Source organism: Falco naumanni, chromosome 14 (genome assembly GCF_017639655.2).
Source record: "Falco naumanni isolate bFalNau1 chromosome 14, bFalNau1.pat, whole genome shotgun sequence".
Lineage (NCBI taxonomy): Eukaryota > Metazoa > Chordata > Aves > Falconiformes > Falconidae > Falco > Falco naumanni.
In genome coordinates, this window is record NC_054067.1 from 17,559,229 (window position 1) to 17,582,227 (window position 22,999).

At 35.6% G+C, this 22,999-nt stretch overlaps 1 protein-coding gene across 3 annotated transcripts in view; it reads right to left on the bottom strand.

Annotated features, from left to right (window-relative positions):
- Nucleotides 1–22,999, bottom strand: part of DIAPH2 (diaphanous related formin 2) — a 243,393-nt gene that overhangs the window by 144,219 nt on the left and 76,175 nt on the right. For all 3 annotated transcript variants that reach the window (XM_040614069.1, XM_040614068.1, XM_040614067.1), the window contains 4 exons: nt 17,300–17,401; nt 15,802–15,896; nt 10,981–11,082; nt 1,715–1,954 (listed from right to left, as the gene is read on the bottom strand). In XM_040614069.1, the coding sequence (XP_040470003.1) occupies nt 1,715–1,954; nt 10,981–11,082; nt 15,802–15,896; nt 17,300–17,401 (539 nt within the window). The remainder of the gene's footprint in view (nt 1–1,714; nt 1,955–10,980; nt 11,083–15,801; nt 15,897–17,299; nt 17,402–22,999) is intronic.

Consider the following 22,999-nt stretch of genomic DNA (forward strand, 5'->3'; position numbering starts at 1 on the left):
TAAACAATAATTTTAAATTACAGACAATGCACATGTCACTGTTCAGAGAAACTTGCCTACATTTCCATTAACTTAAGTGACTTGTTCCGAGGTTGGAATTTATGAGTGATAATTCACAACATTTAATCAATATGTAGAGGCAAGTAATGATGCAATTGCATATCTAGATTTTGGTATGACCTTCTTTTTTGCTCCAATCACCATCACTGTCTTTGTGATGATCTTATTTTTTGACATCACCTCATAACAAAATATACCTAGCGCCTAAATGCAACAACACAGTCAACATTTTATTACAGAGAATGTTTAAGTATTTTTTCTGTATGTCACAGACAGAAAAAAACAGAACTCAAAACCCACTTCCCTCAAATATCCATCTTGAAAACAAACAAAAAAGCTAAGTAGATTTTGTTTCTGAGGGCAAGGCTGAATTAAATACTTATAGATTTTTGTCTCAATTCTTCTAAATGGAATTTAGCTGTAAGCACAGATAGCTATGCTTCAGCAATTATTCAGTGCAGTAGAGAACAATTTGCAGGATTAGTCCATTTACATTAGCTGTGTCAACATCTGTGGGATTTGCATTGACAGCAATTCATAAAACTATCACCTGAAGTGCAAGAATACCTTTTGAAATCTATGCTAGAGTACCATTTATGCACAGTCATCATTTCCCCTCCCCCTCATAAACAGCTTTCTACTTGAATTGTTTTAAAACATTCATTTCCCTTTAGATTCCACTACTACCAAAAAGAAAATGCAACACTATACCTATGAAGAAAAAAAAAAATCCTTCAACTTGGTGTGTATTTTTAAAAAGCTATTAAAGAATTTTTTTTTTTTCTCGGGTGATGGTTTTTATTTTGTCAGAAGTTAGCAATATCTTTGTATTATAAAATACAGCAAGCAAAGCTTCTCTCTACTGAAATATATCCATTCACACTTGCTGTGTATTTGAAATATTATTTTCCCCCCAAGGTTAAATCTCCTTGAGGTACACATCATATTTACTCATGGTACCCAAAAAAGACACTTGAAACTTGGATCCTCTGATCAGACCAAAAAAATAATTACTGAAAAATTCCTCTGTAATTTATGCCCCTTTTTGTTTCATCTCTTTACAAATGTTGCATCCCTTTATTTTAAAGGTACTTTACAAAATGACATTGTCAAGTTTAGATCAATGCCTTACACACAATTTACATACAACAAACAAGACCTGCACATGAAATTTTGAAGTTCTTTTTGCATTCCTTTTTTTACCACTACAATTACAGTTAAACTTTGGTTAACAACGTTCATCTTGAATCCCCAATACTTATTTCTGAGACACAGCTTGAGGGATAGCTGGGTCAAAGATGGGAAGAAAGACGAGTAGCTAGAGCTATTTAACATACTCAGAGCTCCATGTGTATTCTATTGACAAGATGATAAGCTGAACAAATTCAGATCGAAAAAGCTGTTCTACTTGTATATTCCAGAAAGACTCAGAACAGACTTCAAATTAAACTGCCTTAAATTGCCACTGCACTGATAAAGACAGCTACAGCAGGGGACCATCCTAGAAATGCTTACTCTGTATTTGTCTGTTATTAAAAACAGAAGAGCAGTCAGTAAACTACATTGATTGAATGCTTTTCCCTGTTCAGGGTACTTTCTCATGTGTCATGAGTTTTGTGAATCTACACTTAAAAGTTTTATAGCCTCATCTTACCTTGCAAAGAAAACTGATGTTAAAGCCAAGAGACTGTGCGTTTCTGGAGCCAGAGTTCATGTAATTTCCAAGGAACAGCACTAACTCTAAAAGCTTACTAAAGCTTTCACTCTTCTTCAGCTCTTCACAAGCCAGTGTAACTGCCATGATGTCAGGTTTGATATTGTTTACGTGCTCTTCAAACATAAGCCTGAAAAGGATCCCATTGAGACGTGACCGCAACATTTTCACTGAACTCATCTACAAAACAAGAAACATTAAATCAGAATATAAAACCCAAAAAGCTTATTTATGCAAAATAGCTTATATTAAAAAACAATATTGTGCAGCCAGCAAAAATACCATTTCTGTACGTTTTCATTACCCATCCTTTATTTCCAGGAATCCATACCTGCCCACAGGAATTCCTCCCCAAACCATACTTTGCCTGAAAAAATTCAGTGAAGCACCATATTGAAAGTAAGAGCTTGCTTTATTTTAACAAACCATTTAACCTGTCAATTCCAAACTCATTGGCAATAAATGAACACTGCCAAAACCCTTCCTCCTAGCAAAGGATTTGTAAGCCACTTCAATCAGTTAACAAGAACTGAAGATCAGCCCGAAGGAATACGTGGCAAACATTTCATCACATCTCCAGTGAAGTTACCCTTGCACTCTGGTATTTACCAATTTCCTAAAACTAAGCTTAGTTTTTCTTCCTTCAGAAATGCTAAAAGAATGTCTCAAGTGTATGTGTTGATACCAGCACAGATGCAAACAGCTACACTTCTGTCTGATTAAGCTAAAAAATTATACTTCCCATTTTTGGACTTCTTGTACTGAGCTGACGTGTAGCTCTCAACTTGCTCTTGGTCACTGGGAGAGCAACAGGAGAGAGACACAATGAAATCTCAGGGACCCTTCTGGAAGGACTTGGGAGTATCTAAGTGAGTTCAAGACATGTGAGGTCAAGCTTCACTACTCAGGTATTGGTATAAAGCCAGGTCCCATTAGTACTATTGCTCATTAAGTTTTTTCTGCCATTGTACTGATGCGATCTGTTGATGTCATATTTACAAATGACATCAGCGCTACATATAATAAGGTGTTTATTTTTGCAGTGTTTCATTAAAATGAAACCCAAACCAGTTTTTGTTCAGTTATTACCTAAACTTATAGCAAGTTATAAAATAAATAATATGAATGTTACCAGTATTGATAGTTACGAAACAAACTCAAAGATACATTATGGTATATATTTGATCCTAAGACTTTTAAGGTCATAATATCAAAAAGCCCAAATCTGTTGTATCCCAAAGAATAATCTAATTGAGGAGATGGGCAAAGAGGTTTTGCCTAAAATTCATGACAGCAAGTTTTATATAAAAGGCAATAAACCTATAAATACTAAAGTAAGGACATAGTTCTGGTATACGCTTTCGAGTTCTGGTCCTATGACATCATACTCCATAAGGAACATACTGTCTGCTTTTCAACCTCATCTTCTTGTTGTCTTCAACAAATTTTGTAGAACTAGTGCCCAAGATACTATCACCTTTATGTTTCAGACACTTTGCAAAAGGTTGTGTAGGACTAATTCCTTACTGAACCGATAAAAAGACAGGAGATTATAAATGACAGCATTGTAACATGGCAAATGACATAGATACTGAAAAGTATCTACAATAGTGATCCATTAGTTTAAAACCCAAAGACTAATTCCATTAGACTAGCCACCAAAATATGTTCATGTCTTTCATACTTTGCACAAATGATCAGTCATATTTCCTCCTACTATAGTAGTGGACTGTAATTCACAAGAGATAAATTTAAGAGAAAAATATGTGGAAGAATTAAGCCACTTGAAAATTTTCATTTTAAGGCAAGAATGATTATGTTCCAAATTTAACTCCTAATTTCAAGTAGCAGAATACAGAAAAACTTCTCCCACCATGAATTCACTATCAGTGCTGTTCCTGAAGCACTTACCCCCCAGAAAGATAATTTTTGTTATGTGACAGATCACAGAACTTGAATATCAAAACAGAAAAGATTTTAATGTCCTCATGTCTCTGTTGACCAAAGCTCATGGCTCTTTGACAAACCATGATTTTTCTGCTGGTGTTATCTACCAGACAGCTACCAGAAGCAAGAGCAATAACTTTCACAGTAAAAACTTGGGTAGCCTGAATAATGATGAATTCGTACTAAAATGAACATAAGGTTGAAGGCACTCCAGATGGTCTCGAACAAGTCATATGATCAGACTGGAACGAGGAAAAGGAAAGGATCAGAAAAAGAGGCATTACAACATAACTTGCAATCTTTTTTTCTACACCTCCATTGTCACAAATTTCTCTGTGAGCTTCTATAAGCCAACATCATGCCAGCTCTTGAAATATTTTTCTTCTAATCATCCTGTATTTCAGAAATATCATACTGAAAACCTCTGCCTTGAAAGGATCTACCTTCAGTGAGCTGCAGTAGATGGAAATTAAAATTAATCACATAATTCACTTTAACTTTAGTGGAACAATCTCCAATTACTTTTCTTACTCAAAATGGCACAGAGAAAAGTTGTCAAAAGCCTTAAATCCTGAAAACAGTGCAGCAAAATACATATAAGCCAACAGAACAGTGTGACTTCAACATTTGCGAAGAATAATCCTTTACAACAGTTCAGCCAATTTGTACCTCCTTTCTTTTTTTAATGCTGTGGAGTGTCATGGAACACTGATCATTTATTTGCTTTGCAAGGTAGTTTGAGTACCAAAACAGCAGCAAGTTTTAATTTCATTTGCTGATCTACAGAATATTTTAAAAGTATCTTGACAATTTCATAAGAACTGTTTCAAGTGGGTTGCTTCCTTAGAATTCCAGACATTTATATATATATTATCCTCTTTATGTATCGATAGAAGATGACCACTATTTTATGTCCTCCTTCCCTGCCCTGGTTTCTTTCATATGCATGTTTCTAAATATGTTCAATGGCTGATAACTATATTGAACTTGAAGGAATCTTCTGAAAATAGATCAGTTGCAAAGATTATATTCACTTAGGAAAAGGTCAAATTGTTTATAGTTGTACAAAATTAGTGTCAAAGGCATGTAAGAAATAACACATTAAAATAGGTGTATGTAACAGCAAGCATTTGAATTCACCACAAACAATTAAAAGATCAGGAAAATGGATATTTCTTTTCCAGCTAACTGTGAATACTGGAGTGCATGTCATTATTGCTCTTTCCGGGCCTTCATAAAGGTCCTGGTTTGAATTGTCTGCCTAATCAAGTTCTTTATTCAGTTCCTTATTCATTATTACCATCATTCAATTTTCAAGCCCTGTATTAAAGCAAGAATCAAAAGTTACTGGAGAAAGGCAAAAAGCACAATTAAATTTGCCTTGCTTCCTAAGGAAGAAAGCCGACATTCCTCCAATACAAAAATGTCAAGTTACTCTAACAACTTACTCAGCTTCTTTCTTACCTATGATATATTAAAGTTGCCTTCTTTCCAACCCCCAGCAATGTTCTAGAGCAGCTCTAGAAATCACAGTGAGGCAAATAAGTGGCAAACAAATTCAGTTAAGATGACTGAATGACTCTAAACCAATGCAGGTGCAATAAATTTGTACAACTCTTCCCACTTCTACCTCCCAGCAAGGACTGTTCAAGACAGCTAGTCCTGGTTATACAGCAAAAAAGGGTCACAGAATCTGCCAGCCTCTACAACTGCTCAGTGAAACTTATCCTTTTGCATTAACAATTAAATTACCAATAACCCAGTTCTTAACAGCTGAAGGAAGGTTTGCATTCATTACAAACCAGCCAAAAAAACCTCCTGCTTTTCCAGAACACATCAGAAAGTGAATTGTTTGGTCAGTTCCGTCACTTGTTTTGTTCATTCGCTAAAGAGTTATTGACTAAAATTTGGATGTCACAATAGTGAGTCTTTTTACAAGTGGTAATATTATTCTTCACTCTACTTCAAAACTCACAGTTTGTGGTAATGTGGGTAAAGCTTTCCAAATGTAAATACCACTAACACTGCAAAAGACCCTATTTCTTTTTGAGCCTGTCCTCTGAGTTGACAGTAAATTGATGGTACTTGCACTTAGTAGAATAGATGAGACCTATGCTTTTATAATACTTAGAACATTCAACTGGTAAGGAAATCCAAAGCCCCATCCTTATTGAAGTTGCAGCTGTTCCCATGTTGTAAAAATATTAACTCTTAAGCACGAGTTCTACATTTAAAAATCAGATAACGTTCTGTCTAGTTAATTTAATGTTTTACAACTGACCCAGTTAATCTGTTTTTCTTGCCCACTTCAACATGAATGCAAGCTTCTCTATATGAAGCTGTGTTGCCTTTTTTCATCCCAGGATATAACTTCAAAACCAGTTCAAATAACTTATTTAACTATATAATTGATTTTAACATTTCATCTAAATGAAAATGCAATTCTTATTTTCCTTTACATATCACTGAACATTACGTTAATCTGTCTCTTCCAATAGTTTAATAATTTACAAAGTATGTTTTTTCTACACATTTTAAACCACTTATTCCAACCCTTATTAAATTTGATGGGCACAGTATTTATCCAATTATCATCTCTTGATAATAAGTTTACGTACAAGTAAGGGTACACATCATTAATATTACTTTAGACAGTATTTCTGTCTTCTTCTATTCATAAATATATCCTTAACATCAAGGTTAAGTTTATTATTAATGAAAAACTCCGAAATTAATTCGACACATAGCAAAAAAGTATTCCAGTCAAGTAAAGAGCTTAAGTTCAACTGTATTTCTTCCACATTAATGAATTGTTCAATTAAATCAAAATCTAACATAAAACCAGCAATTTAGTAGTATTAATGTAGTTAGAGACCTCTAAAAATAAGATAGAATCGCTACCCATAAGGAAGCATAATATTTTTTATTAAACCAGATGGTAAAGTTGAATAAGCAAACAAGCTTCAGGAAACAGTCCCTTCATACGGCAAACATCACCATTTGGAGATGTTTGATTAAACAGTTTTTTCTAATTAATGTTCCATGATATATTTTTAAATTCTCTCAACTTTTTGTAGTCAGTCATTCCTCAAAAGAACAAAGCAACAGAAAAGTGATCATGACTATATTAGTACTGTCAGAAAATAAGGATACTTTTATGACTTTTTCCAATACAATCCACTGAAAAAAAGAGGACTGTTTAGTTTCAGTCCAGTAGCAATCCTAAGTCAGATAAACGCACAATCCCCTGGTATGTAGGACAACCAATAAAGATGATACAGTTTCCCAAGTGACTTCCAACTATAGTTGTATGACATAACTGATAGAAATGATGAACAAAAAAATCCCAAACTATCCAACAGGAACAAAAACACGAGACCACTCCTCTTAGTTCGAGTAGCTTTCAAATATCTATCAGTAAAACATAAATGGATGTGAATTCAAACTCTAGTAAGAAGCGTGCTAAGAACACTTACTATCTACACACTCTTAATACACACTACTTGTATATTGTCAACTTCATTAAATGCTTATGTTTGACCACTACATCGAGACAAACCAAAAGAACTATTCTTTTTAATTTGTGGTCACCTGAACTGGAGGTAAATAACGTTCTGATTATGAGAAGTAAAACATTCTCCAAGTGTTCTCATATACTTACTTTTTGTAGTATCTCAGTACTTCACATTTGATGACAGAAAACTTAGTTTTTACACTGTCCCTTATACCCATTGTGCAGCCCTTATACCCATTGTGCAGCCAATTCATAGACAAACAGTTAAACTAGAGTAATCAGTTACATTCTTTCATTTAACAAATTCATACTCATCCAACCAAGATGAGCTGCATGGCAAAAAATAAAACAGGCTACTTTTTACAGGCTTTCTTTACTTTATGAAAAACATTCCCACTCTCTTAGATGAGCCTTTTGACATCTGTAATAATTATACCCTAAATATATTTCCAGCAGCACATTAGCATATACCCAAAACGAAAAGGCCATTAGTCAACTACAACCAAATTAGTGCAAAATGCGAGACCTGATCCTGCCTGTCCTATACCCCACCAAATTTCAGACTAGGTGATTAATGAAGTTGCATACATTAATGAATCTCTCTCATCTTACCTTCTGAACAGAGGTGAAACTGGGGGAATTATTTTATTTACAAAGAAACAACCAGCACATCATCTCTGCTTAAGTGGTCAGCTATAGCTATACTATCTCTCAACAACCACATGCTTCTACACAAACCTTGGCAGTAACAGAATCAACACTGACCAACCCTGTTGGACCGGGTCTGGCTTGTATGGAGCGACCTGTTCATCAGAGCAGCCTACATGATGCTGTGGTTGGGACTTGTGACCAAAACAATGCTGTTAACACCCTAATCCTTCAGCTAGGGCTGGACAGTGTTTGCAGTGTTCAGGCCTTCTCCACTCCTCACTCTGCGCAACCCAGTGAACAGACAGCGGGTGTGCAAGAGGTTGGGATGGGACACAACCAGCCAAACAACCCAAGCTAACTAAAGAGATATCCCATGCCAGCTCAGTAATCAAATGCGGAGGATGGGGGCTCAGGCAGGTTAGCCATCTTCTGCTCAGTGACTGCCTGGACATCAGTCTACACATGGGAGATGGTGAGTGTATTTGTTTTATTTCTTTGCCTTTTTTTTTCTCTCTTTCTTCTTCCACTTATCCTTAACTTCTTAAACTATTTTTATCTCAACCCATGAGTTTTATCACCTTCAGTCTTCCTTTCTTCCTCCCCAAGCCCACTGGGGATGGGAAAGCGAGTAAGCAATCTGTGTGGTGCTTAGCTGCCTACCAGGGTTAATCCACAAGACCTACTCTTTTCCGAATAGCTATCTTGACTCTGTTTCTACCTAAAGGGAAGATAAGAAAAGATGGAACCAGAGGATTTTTGAAGGTGCATGGTGATAGCACAAGAAGCAAAATACAACACAGCATTCAGGAAGTTCTGACTGTATTTGAGGAAGACTTGACTACAAGCGTGGCTGATTACTGAATGCAGTGCCACTGTCACAGCTTTCATTGGCAAAAAGGCAATTTACTACTACTCACCATAGAGCAGCACGATGGAACGATGCAAATAAACAGCACACTAACCCAGAAATATCTCTATATAAAGGCTATAGAGATCAATGGAGTAAAACTGAATAGAGGAGCAAGGCTGAAGCAGAAGGGACAAGGTAGGTACGGTGTTTATCAAAGAGAGATGTGTGGCAGAAAGTGGGATCCGGTTGGGAAAGGATCCAAGATATGAAGTCCATGGGTGAAACATTAAGGAACTCACAGCAGTAATATGGAGGAATGCCTATCAAATCTTTTAAGTCAAGGTTATTATGCAGAATTTTCTGAATTTCTTTGCGTATTTTGAATAAAGAATTCATAGACATCACCACCTTCATTTGTCCTAACGCCTCCACCTTGCCTGTTTCTGTTCTGTGTTTTCCTTAGACACATTTCAGCTGTTCTCCTTGCACAAAATCTAAGTAATTTCCTACATTATTTGGCAGTATTGATGTAGGACGGAAGTAATGAAATACTCATTTCATAAAGCAGCCACTCCATGGCATCCTTTGCTCATTGAAATTTCAAAAATCTTGTTCTAGGCCTGGAAGTAGTACTGTCATGTCATCAAATTCTTTTAATCACTCTGAAAGTCTGTGTTGCATGACAAAGAGGGAACCAAGTAGTCCTCTAGTGCTTTGAAACTGATTTTTTTAAATATATATCCACACATATATATGTAGGTATAGAAAATACAATATAAAATATATACATTTAATATATATATGTATGTACCGATAAATATAAATGTAATAATATATTATACATCCATATATATGGATACATTTTAATACATATCTAAAAGATATCATAACAGACTAGTATATTATACTATATATATACATATTCATGTCCTAATTCAAGGAAAGCATCAAATTGGTATTTATAGAGATCTTTAAATTGTTACTAATACAACAAATCGATGGTAATGTTTTACTACTGCAGACCTTGCGATAAAAGTAACCATTGTATCACACCTCTACCAAAATTCTTCATCTTTGTTATGAAATAAAACTTTTCTAACTTTATGCCATTTATTTTAAAAAAAATTAAAATCAATAGTCTAAGGTTTTTCTAAATAAGTCACGGATATCTTTAATTTTCTAAATACTCTGCAAAAATCTCAAATTAGGTTCTGTTACCCCACCCCAAAAAAGTCATACAAAAGGTACTTCTGAAGCCAAATGCTCACATCAGAGCTTTTTAGTAAAAACCTCGTTTTCACTCTTTCCTTTTAAGAGATCTCTATTTCTGTTCTAATACGTTTTAATGTACATACCATAAAAAACCAGCAAGCACAAACCTAGTTCCTGTGGAGTTAAGAGATAAATTCTAAACACATTACAGAGGCTCATCAAGGGGGACTAGTTTCCCTAAGGATTTATCAGGTCTTTGATAAACCAGAAGGAGAAAACAGTCTTCCAAGTCCTAGATTAATATTCGGTATCACACAATCAGTCAGCTACCAACCTGTATTAAGGAAACTTACTCAAATTTTATGAATTCATTTGGAGACAGGTTTGAGCCACTAAAATATTAGACATCCCTACTTTTGGAATAGAAGTATGTATTGAACATTAGTAAAAGCAACAGAACACGATTTACAATTTCAGTTCCAGTATGAATCCACACCTATTCTAGATCAGTTTTGCAAGAGTCTATGTGTTTATGTATACACATATACCTTTTATAGGTATATGCACACATATATATATACACACACATGCACACATAATATACATACACAGAGACTTTTTTTAAGCCCAGGTTATTGTGGGCATATCAATTCTTTCAGCTGTTTAGTTTTTGATACAGCAGGACAGATTTACCGAAGTTGGCAAGGCCATTCAGTTACTGGGTATTTTATGAACTCTTGGAAATTCAACTACTTGAATCTTGACTGTTCTCCATAACTGTTTATAAAACATAGAAGACTTGCATACAAAACAATAAAGTCAGACAAAAGATTTTTGTCTGGCACAGAGGTACCTGGTGCTCTTAAATAAATACCATAATTAGAGAGATTTTAAGGTTATTACTCACCAGTAACTTTTTCCTACTGCAGGACTTGCAAAAATAATAACCAAAATAATTTAAACCTAATTTTTTTTGGTTTAATCTCTTTGACAAAATAGAACTCTCCAGTTAATTATTGCACTAATACATACCACAACTCCAAATTGTTCTGGCTCAGCAAGATCATTATATTCATCCTTTAATTCGGCTAAGGCATTGAGTTCTTTCTGCTCAGGAAGATTCTTCACTAGGTTCTAAAACAAACAAGGCATTATATCAAATTTGTTATATTAAACTAGCTGAGATCTTAAAATAACATGCTTAAAATACCACAACATGGAAATGCATGAGGAAATTATCAGAAATTTATTTTATTTACAGTGCTTTAACACTATATAAACATCAAATCAAACCAGTAATTATTTAATACAGCACCTCTCTTACAGTCTCTAATTTGAAGAATGGCTTCTCAGTAATACAAATTTAGACAAAACTCCTTGATGCTTTCAGACCTTTAAGAATTAGACCTTATCAACAATCTTTTTTTGCCCTCATGATTGCATCTTGCTCATTAAATATCAATCAAGAAAGTACTGGTCTGTGTAAAGCAAAACATAACTACCTAAAAAAAATATCTTTAGACAGTCAAAATAGCTGCACAGAAATTTCACTTGAAAGCACCTTACACAGAAAAGAGCAACATCTCAAAATTGTACACATCATCTGGTTAGGAAATATACTGGAACAGATGCATAGATATCTTATTTTTAGATTATACCAGTCTTGACACTCTTGCAATATTCTTGTTTGCTAGGAGGATTTGATTATTGATCACTCTGCCCGGCTTGATGAAGTAGGTACATTAAGGTAAAAACTTTCAGAAACACATCAGTTCAATTCGTCAAATTTACAAGTGGTAGCTAACCTAATTCTCCAAACTGAAAATAAAAGGAAATATTCACCCATCTTAACAGGGAAAAATAAAGCTGACAAGCAGTCTCAGACAAAGCATCCCTGTTACAGATTTTTACACTTATACAAAAAGCGAGTGAATATACTTGACAGAGATACGCTTCTCCTTGGTGTCATACAATTAAGCTATAGCCTTGTGTTTAAACATAAACATGCTTCCTTTCCTGTGAACCCAAACCCATGTGCCACAAATTTCTACTTCAAAAAAAAAATTAAGAATCTTTAAAACATTCCTGCTGATTGACTGTTTAATGCTCGTAAAGACGAAAAAAACAAACTAATTTTTTTCAACCTATTTTCATTAGGTAAACTATTTACTGAACGCTGTCATCAAGAATTTCACAGTATTTGGCAGAAACCTGTATTTCATTACACATTAATATACACTGTAAAACATTTTTTCTATCAATGCAGAAATACAACTACCTACTACTTACTAAAAAAACTGGTTTGTTGTTTGGTTTTTTTTTTTTTAACTACATGACTGAAATCTGCTGACATGCTTGATCATTTCTTTTTCCTCATCCACAACCCCTTATGATTGAGAGCTGACATATCAACTCATTTTACCCTCAGCTCCTACGAAGGAAACTTCAACTCTACTAGCACTGCAGTTCCCTGTATAGATACATACATATATATATATATGTATTTAAATGTTTACTTTCTTTAATTGTACTGAATAATTGGAAATGAAGCTAATGAAGCTAAAGCATTCAGTGATCACATAGTCAAATCTTTGTCAGTACTTTAGGAAACAAGTTTCATTAATGTATTCATGATGTGGATTTAAATAAAAATAAATAAAAATTGTTTACATAAACATAAAAAGAAGTAGAAATCTACGGCTGACATTAAGAGGCTGAAACTATCACTCACTATTCACTGTCACAATGCCCTGAATTCTGCTAAACGTGGTATTTGACAACTGTGTTTACAAAAACTTCCTCTCTCAAAGACACACTGGGAACTGAGAATATTTTTTCCTAGTGTTTTCCTCAGGAAGAGTTACAACAGTATATAGTCTACCATGTACTCAAACTGATTAATCCAATTAATTTTATGAAGTATTATAACCTAAGTTTGAAAAGCAGCAAGAAATGAGGACTTGAGAAGCATAACTCAAAAAGCACTTTTCTCTATGCTCAATTACGCTATACCCATTGAGCCTTCCCCACTTTGATACTTAGAACAAAGCAGTTCCTACATGTGTATTTTTAGAAAGCACAAGTTTTGCTAAGCATGAAAGAAAACAAGGTTTGCTTTGTAAAATTTTTCCAACCAGTAGTATCGAGAACTGTTAAACTAGTAAATTGGTTAATAACTCAGTCGGAAGATTAGAATAAATATAAAGCAGAACGGACTGAACATGAAATAAATGATACGGCCCATTCATCCCAATACATTTGTCAGAAAGTCCTTAGAAACAGAGAAGGAATCTCCTCCCGTTACCAGCGAAATCTCCCTGCTACGAGGAGCAACTCTGCCACACTGTCCCCTTCAGAAACAAACCAATTCCTAAAGCTTCATTATTTTTTTTTTTTAATATTATAGGCGGCTGAGTTTCTAGATAGCTGCAGTCATGATGAATTCACATACATTTATTCTGGTATTAACACTGCCTTTTACTCATGCAACTTCATTTTCCTCCCCAATGCTTATGCACATCACTTTTCCCCCTATAGTCATAATGTAGTCATATCCCCTCTCAGCTATTTATATTGCTAATCTAATCAAGCCAATCTTTTCTAGCTTCCTTCTGTAGCCTGTTTCACCATCCTTCAATCATCTTAAGCAGCTTTTAAGTTCAGCTTCTCCATTTTACATTCATTTTTGAGAAACGTACCAAGTATACTAGATAAGGCCTTTGAAGTGCATTATTCAAAAGCATAATAATTATTCTCTCTGCTGGAGATACTTGACCTGATACACCTTGCAATCACATTTGCCTTTTTTATTGTGTACTGGGTCTGGAAAGGATGAAGTTAATTTTATTCACAGCAGCCCACATGGTGCTGTTTTGACATGTGACCAAAACAGTGCTGATAACACACCAATGTTTAAGCTACTATTGATCAGTCCTTCTGCAGCTTCAAAGCCTCCTCTGTTCCTCATCCCATGGGGTGGGCAATCCGTGGCTCCCGCCCCAAGTACGCCAGGGGCCGGTGGTTGGGATTGGGTGAGGGAATAGCTGCTCCACGTGCAGCTACACCACAGTGGTAGCTATACTTGTCCGGTTGACCACAGGCTCACTATTACTTCTCCTCCGTCATTACCAACTGAGAAGCTGCCATTACATCAGCTTTCAGCATTTTACTGTTGACATGTAAGATCATGACCTTATATTTCAGCATAACATACTACATTCTATTTCTATTAACCTAGGTCTCATGGTATCTCTACATTTGTTGCAGAGATAACTACACCAGTGTGAAACTATTATGCATTTGAGGCATTCAAGGTAGGGTTATTTACTCCCTGTTGATTTATTATTTTACTAATCTTCAATCAAATGATCTGATATCTCTGATAATAAACAAACGTAGGACTTCTAACCTATTTCCAAATACTACATATCATGTGCATAGGCTTTTTGTGAGAAGACATACTCAGTGGTCAAAGAGAGTATTATTAGCAATTTAAATATACACTAGAAATGCTAATAAACTTCATGCTGGCATGTCCTGAAGCAGGACATCATAGTTAAACACATCAAATAAAGTCAGACTGGAAATGATTTCCCATCAAATGGCAACTTCCAAAAACACTGTGCCATAATATTTCCCAAATGGAGTATGACTGAGAATCTTAGATACCAAATATGTATTTCCAAACACAGTTTAAGTACTATAAATCTCAGAACGTGACATGATAAGAAAATGTAACAGTATGTAAGTGCTGTTGAGCTCAATAGTTTGAGACCTATAACAAAACAGCAGCCCTTCCTTTAGAGTCTCAAACAAAACTCCAAAAATGTAGGAGAGCCTTGGTGAAAAAAGAAAAACTGCAAAGGACAAGGAATTATAATTTGATAAATTTAATCCCATTTACACCGTGCTTTTTGCAACACACTAGCTTTATTGAACCATGTTCCTGTTAAAATGTGAAGTTGTGAATTACATAATTAACTGTGAAAAGACCAGGCAACTCAGTTTAGCCTTGTGTCCCTGGAACGACCATTTTCCAGGTCCAGGAAAGGAAACCCAAATTTTTTAGAAAGGCTTGTGGGGAATGGGACAGGGGTGCAAGCTGGAGACAAGGAAGGACAAAAGGATAAACCGAGGCCTAGTATATTAGTTAAAATCTGAACCGGTGTATGATACTGAACTAAACCAATTCGATACCAGTATCATTGGCGTGCTACACCTGTAAACCATTTCAGGTTTACATGTTTCTCTGTTGCACTGTGTCACTCCCTAGAGACCGTGAGGGGCAGCACACACACTTGCTCTTCTACTATGAGGAAATCAAGAGAGGGATGTAAAGCAGCTGTAATCCATACTTCACTCTCTCCAGCTGAGAGATTTTGGACTCAAAATAAGACCAAACCAGCCTGAGAGTAGGTTTGATTTACAAAGGGTTTCTGGGTTTTGTAGCAGTCTCCTGAAACATTCAGGTAGTTTCATCTACCACTAGTGACAAGCAGAGTTGTCACCACAAAAAGCCTGATGCAACTTCATTACCCACCAGCCTAAACCTGTTAAGTGCTTGTCTTTGAAACTGAAAAGCTTGAATTACCAGAGTTTTTTCTTTTGAAAGGGAAACTTCATAAAGTCAGAGATTCAGAAGTCATTTTGTTAATAGTGTCTTTTAAAGACACTTTTACTGCTATACATGACCACATTCAAAAGTAGAGGTGAAATAAAACAATACACACTTGTTACAATTGTAGCTATTACCCTGGAAACTCTACACGATTCATACTCTTGAAATCTTACACCTTTACAGAATTTTTCTGTGGAAAACAAGCTATGAACAAAACCAGAGATATTTTCACATACCTGAATCAAGGATTCACTCAGCTTCTCTTCATCAACCTCTAAAATGATATTCTTTATTTCTTCGTAAGGCAAACGAAAAGAACCCAAAAATATTGCTGAAATTCAGAAAGAAATCGAATCAACAAAACCAAGAATATTTATATAAGGCATCAACTTCAAGCAAATGAAAAAATCATCTTGATACAAATAAAGATGATTCATAATTAATGTTTTCTATGTAAAATAAATGCTAGATGAGGCACACAATTGCAGTTTGACTTATAATCAATTTCATTTCTAAGAAATGAAAGTATAACAACATTTTTACCTGTTTTAATCATCCTTAGTTGCTCCCTAGCAGTTTTACTCACCTCTAGCAATAAAGCCCTGTTTTTATGAACTGCAACATCTGCATTACTAAGAATGACTTACCCACTAGAAAGATTTCATCTATTATTTTTTGCTTTCAAAGCTATGTATTAATAGCTGTACTGCATTTACAATGGGATAAATTATATTTACATGATATTCCAGAAAAAAAGAAAAAAAAAAAAAAAAGAAAGAAACCCAAACCCCTAACTCTATCACTTTTTAGTGTAACTAAACTTATACAAGAGACAATGCATATTGTATACCCTTCAAAATGGAATTCTCATAGCAATTTGATCTCATAATGTCTCGACAGCGCCCCATTCAATAAATTACAAAGTATCCCTAACACAGATGTATTAACGCTTTTAATCAAGTGCTGTATATTCAACCTAACTACTAATGCTGATTTTCCTGCATCCATATTTTCAAAACTTGAAGCTTTATATCACTTATGTCATAGTTGATTTTCTGCTTAAGAAAATGTGCTCATGCATGTGGTAATAAACAATGCACAGATTTTGTCTTACATACTTCATTTGCCACAGGCACAGTTGGAGTAGTGACATTTTATGGTATTCCTAATTCAAATAAGAAAATCTACTACTCTTAATGATTGATTTCCCTCCATAATCAGAGAAGCAGGAAGTTAAAAAAAATTAAAAAGTGCGTCTCTTTTCCTTCCAATTAATAGTAGTTGTATTTCCACCTAACTTATCCTATTTTCGTCTTTAGAAGTCTAACCCCCATCAAGCTCTATTTCTCCAATGCTCTATCCAGAAAGAATAATTAGGAACGGTCTCTAAACCCCAATCCACAAAACCTACCTACACTGTGCCTTCCCTGAACCAGTGATTATAATTTAATTATACTTCCAGTCTAAAGCAATTAATGGAAGAAAAAACTTTTTGTTACAAAAAAATATAGTTCATTAACATTTAAGTCTATACCATTTTTCCATGTTAGTTTTGCCAATTTGTAGTGATTTCAAATCATATGTACGTAAAACACTCCTGAACTTCAGACTTGTGTTCACATTAGCCAGTTTTTACAAAAAGAATTTTGCACATGCAAGCAAAAAAGAACATTTAAGAAGTCATGTGTGTACATGCCAATTAGATATTCACCTAATGAGTTTCATGCCACTTACATAAATTTTGTGCAGTTTTTCCATCCAAAATTCTTAGTTCTTTAATCCTTTTCTTTGACTGAACTGTTTTCTTTTCTTCTGATTCTTCTACTGCCTTTTTAGCTGGAAAGAATGTATTTATTAAATTCTGACTCATTAACACAACTGTTCAATCTTAACAGACAAATACCAACTCAGCTAGAAAGCCATAATAATGCATCTATTAGAATCAATTCAAGCCAACTGCATCAATGTACTGTAAAATATCCAAAGAAACCAAGCAAATTTATAAAATTAAGAGGAACATGAAATGAAAACATTCATATCAATGACCAATTTTCCCAAGCACTATCAAATTATATTTTATACATTTTAACCTACAAAACCTGCTATCGTCAGCTCCGGTTTATTCCAAGCACTTTTAAAAATACAGTGATTTGGTGTTACCTCAAAGCACGTGAGTGCCCTCTGTTGAAATATGAGTAACTCAAATACTATTTGAACTTCATCCAAAACCAGTAAGACAAATCAAATGAGATTTATCACGTTACACAAAGGTAGGTTTTTAGTAATTATTTATATTGTCACTGGTAAAGAGTGAAAACAAATAAGAAAATATCATATATTTAAAACTGAATGGTTTTTTTATTAGCAAGGATCACCAGCCTTATATTCAATGCTAAATATTATATAGAAAGGAACATGGTATTGAAATATTTAAAATATATACAAGTTTTTGCATAAATTAACATACTTAATTTCCACAGAATTTTCCTGTTTAATTTAAGTAAACCCATTAACAAGGATTTATGTCCTTTTAAATATGATATTTGGCACTGAAAGAGTAGAAAGTTAACATGCTTAACTTCAAATGTTCATTAAGTTTAATTAAAGTCATTCAAAAGTGACTGAAAATCTTAAAAGACAAATAAGGAGGAAGTTTTAAGCAGACTAAGAATGCCTTTCTTGTCTGAGCATTGCTTTTTGCCGTACTAATCAGCATAGGTTTAATTACAGGTATTTCCTAAAAAGTGATATTAATTCTCAGTGTACAGAACAATACCTCAGTATCATCCTCTTAAAAAAAAAAAACACACACAAAACAAAACAAAAAACCCAAACTAAAACAAACCAGCAACCCAAACAAAGATAAGTTATTTTTCTCCTTATACACATTACGACTAGGAAAACACCTGGCATAAAATAATTCTACTAGGTTTATACCACTTGAATAATTAGTTTACCTTGGGCATTCTCATACCAGTGTTAACTAAGCTAGTACAAGATAGTTCCCTCATCCCCAGCTACCTCTAAAAAGCCTAAAGCAGAATAAGCTAAACAGAAAAGATAATTCAACAACAAAGCAACACTTGGGCTCCCCTTTCCCTACCATTATTCTACAAGCCTAACTACTTCATGACCAGTTTGCTTTATATTTGTAAAAGGACAGAGCTACATATCAGCTTGATAACACACAGATAATAGTAAAAGTTCCTACCAACACCGACCTACTAACAAACTACTATTTATAATCCTGAAGTGTCACTCCATGAAATTATTGCACCCTTAGCACTAACTGTTCTCAATTAAACAAGGAAATTAAACCAGAAGCTCAACAAAACAAAAAAAAAAAAAACCAAAAAAACCACACCCAAGTGTTAAAAAATAGTTGTCCCACAAAATGACAATAAACATTAAGATTTCTGTTATATGAACAGAAACTACTGAAAAGCCTAGATTTGTGTCTTTTGAGACAAGTGAGAGAAATGATTCAAGAAGATGACTGACGTATCCCAAACTTCAACTGCTTAAGAATTAAACCCTCCGTATTTCCATTTATGAATGGGTGTTTGAAGTGCTGAACACCACACACACCCTCACAATCTACCCCAGGTACCACAGTTATCATGATGGTTGCACACTGAGGACAAACCTGTCCTGTAGCCAGCTAAGAGAATACACACACATTTCTGTGTGCAATCCTTTCAGTCCCATGGCCTGCAAAACTGCAGAGGTAACAAAAATATTAAATATTAAAAGAACACAGGAGAATCAGAAAAGGGTTTTTTACCAGATGTCACCCTCACAAAGGTAACACTTGTCCTGCATCGGTAATTCAGGTACACCTGATCAGACACAGCAAGTGAGAGAGAGACCTTTGTGAGCAGGAGTTAAAGGACAAAGTTATTACATGAACCCAACTTAAAACATGTATTTCACTAACTTAAAAGACTTCAAAGACTTAAGTTAGCTTTACGCCACTTCACAGAAAACACGGAGAAGTACTAGAACCAGATGCTTATGTGACTGCACACAACACAGCATCAACACCAATCTTACCAACCTAAGACCTGTAGGCAGGAAAAGACATTAAAGCACCAGCATTCTCCAACAGTTTGACTCATGCTTGAGATGACATTAAGCATCAGTGAGCTATCAAAAGGCATGCTCTTCCCCCTCCTCTGTTAGTGGTGCTCTCGCTCTGATCACTTAGTCCATCTTCACAATGACTCAACAGTGACAGGGACCATGGATTAGAGAATTTAAGAAAATAATTAAATCAACAAAAAGCTACTTAAAACATTTCAGAATCAATATGCTGCTGCTGACCAACCTCCTTGTCCTTTTCAGGTACTCCCTTCATAAGTGCCTGTTTGAAGATGAGACACATTTTTTGTTTGATGCCACAGAACCAGAGGGAGAAATGAAAAAAAATGGATTTCATAGCAGTCAACATAGGGTAGCTCAAAAAAAGCAAGATGAAAAATCAATCTGGAAGCTAAAGCGTCTGTATTACTTCATACAGATCTTGGAGTTTAATACTCTGATTATTCATTAGAGCACTTTGATAATGGCACTGGCTTACATCTTCATTCAAAACGAGCTTTTTTGCAAACTGGCAAGTTTTACAGACAGTACCTAGAACTAGTGACGGTCATACTCAGGTTTCTGTAACAAAGATGGCCATATTTTAGGAAAAAAGGCGTATCAGAAGAGAAAATTCCTCATGTTCTGACCACAACAGCTGGTTAAACAATACAACACTAAAACAAACAGGTCAGCTCTCTAAGTCTGAAGCTTTATTCCACAGGGTCCACCTCCTACCCAACTCCATGAGTTAGCCATCCACCTCAAGTACCCTGCTTAACTTTGCCTCTCTCCTTTCAGAACACATAATCAGAGTTTTCCCCACTTTAAATAGCCGAGTCCAAATTCAGCCTTCCAAAATCACGGCTCACCCGTTTTACTTGCCAGAACATACTCACTAATTAAGTTTATGTCAGTCCTCCACTGCATAAACAGCCCTGGAACAATGGCAGAATCCTGCCCAGGTGCTCTAGCAAGTCACCCTTCACCAAAGTGATGAGTAACTCCTTCGCACGTTCTCAGTAAGAAGCCCAAGTATTTTGTCACCACATGAAAGCTGTACCAGCAGAGTTCAGACCCAAAAGGACCTGCCAGGTTGTCCCCTTGCACTTCAGATTAGCATTGCCTATTATCACACCCATGGTGAAGCACATCTACTGTGTTCATGCAAACCATTTTTAAACCTCCACCTTACATATTTTTTCTTCTAGAAAGCTATGTCCAAATACTAATCTACATAAATTTGTGTAAAAAGGGATTGTCTGGAATACGTATATACAGACACATAAACACTCAGGCGCACACACACATGTTTCTTCACTGTTTTAAAGAAATGAAGAAAATCATACTCTTGGTTGTTTAAAAATGTCCCAATTCAGTGGGGAAGAAGTAAGCAGCAAACATTTTTTTTAAAAAAAACACAATTAACATTAATTGAAATGACAATATAGCCACTAATGCATAATTATCTTACACTGGTTACATGTATAGAACATTCTGGTTGGGTTTATGTTTCTTCACAATTTACCTCAAGCAAACAGGAGAGAGAAAGAGGAGACACAGTATGATAAAGCAAAAGGGGAAAAGGGTTTTAGCATACACAGATGTCTTTTTGAAGACCATAAACTACAGATCACAACACCAACATGATGTAAGCTATTTTTTCTTTTTTACTTCTCTTTTTTTTTGCCCCTTTTAATTTAGAGTTCTATTTTGCTAGTAACAATAGATTTGTTTATCTGGATTGGAAGAAAAAAGCTGATGCAACATGCTGCAAGGGATTGTTTTCTGTTCATCTAACATTATGAGACGCATGTGCAGCTCAAGTGTGTACCTTCAGTGTTACCTTCAGCTGGGAAATTTAATCCCACTGAAAGTGCACCTCTTGAAACCCATTTAGGGTCTAAAGAAAGACTGACAACACTAAAGAAAATGTTATGTAAGTTTAATGATACATTAAACAACACTAGTAATAATTATGGTAAAGAACATACACAAGCATGGTGAAATACTTCAGAGACATAATTAAGAACAAAATTCTACCATCGGTACTTTTGTTTACTTTTTTTGCTACAGAGGTACAGACATGCCTCTCAAAAAGTACCATTCTACACCTGTTCATTAGTTTAGCTACTGAATGGCATTAAAAGCCATCATGAAAAATTTTTAGAAATACATACTATATAATTTCGTGGTATCTGAGCTGTTAAATCACTTTACTTCAAGCTAAAATATCCAGTTTGTATTAAATACCTCCTTTCCTTTTTTTAAATAAAGAGCAACTAATTTTAATAAAGAACTAACATTAAAACCTGTCAGTCATGAATATGGTGAGAATGAAAATTAATGTGAGATAAAAAGGAGTATATAGAATTCCAGTGGGGAGAAAGCAGAGATTCAGGTGAATGTTAGCCTACTGAAACCTGAGCTTTAATCTCCAATTTCTATCAAGTCTACCCACAGTGCACAAACACCCTTATATTGTCATGGAAAAAAGAACGAGTAATTTCATCTTATTCCCATCTGGCATGTGGCTTACCAATTGTATTTACTAGCATTTGGCAGCAAAAGTAAATTTACAAAAAGTAGTAATTGCTTTACTATTCCCTTTACCTGAAAGGACATCTATTCCTATTACAGGAGTACAGGGAAAAAAAAGTTAAGTGTACATATAGTTGCAAGGGATGTGAACTATACATACAACACTATGCTTGAACAGCTTAAACTATTAATTACACTGAGTAGTTCAAAATAAACCCCATTGACAAAATTTGGTAGAAAAATGAAATCACAGAATGACAGAATGGTTGGGGTGGGAAGGGATCCCTGGAGATCACCTAGTCCCCCCCTGCTAAAGCAGGGTCACCTGGGGCAGGCTGCACAGAGTCACGTCCAGGCGGGTGTGAATGTCCCCAGAGAAGGAGACTGCACAGCCTCTCTGGGCAGCCTGTCCCAGGGCTCTGCCACCCTCAAGGTAAAGAAGTTCTTCCTCATCTTCAGAAGGAACTTCTTGTGCTGCAGTTTGTGCCCTTTGCCCCTTGTCCTGTCGCTGGGCACCACTGACAGGAGCCTGGCCCCGTCCTCCTGGCACTGGCCCTGAAGATACTTGCAGACACGATGGGATCCCCCCTCAGCCGCCTCCTCTCCAGGCTGGACAGACCCAGCTCTCCCAGCCCTCCCCCATCAGGGAGATGCTCCAGTCCCCCCATCATCTTCATAGCCCCGTGCTGGCCCTTCCCAGCAGCTCCCTGTCTCTCCTGAACTGGGGAGCCCAGCACTGGACCCAGCACCCCAGATGTGCCTCACCAGGGCAGAGCAGAAGGCAGGGTCACCTCCCTCGACCTGCTGGCCACG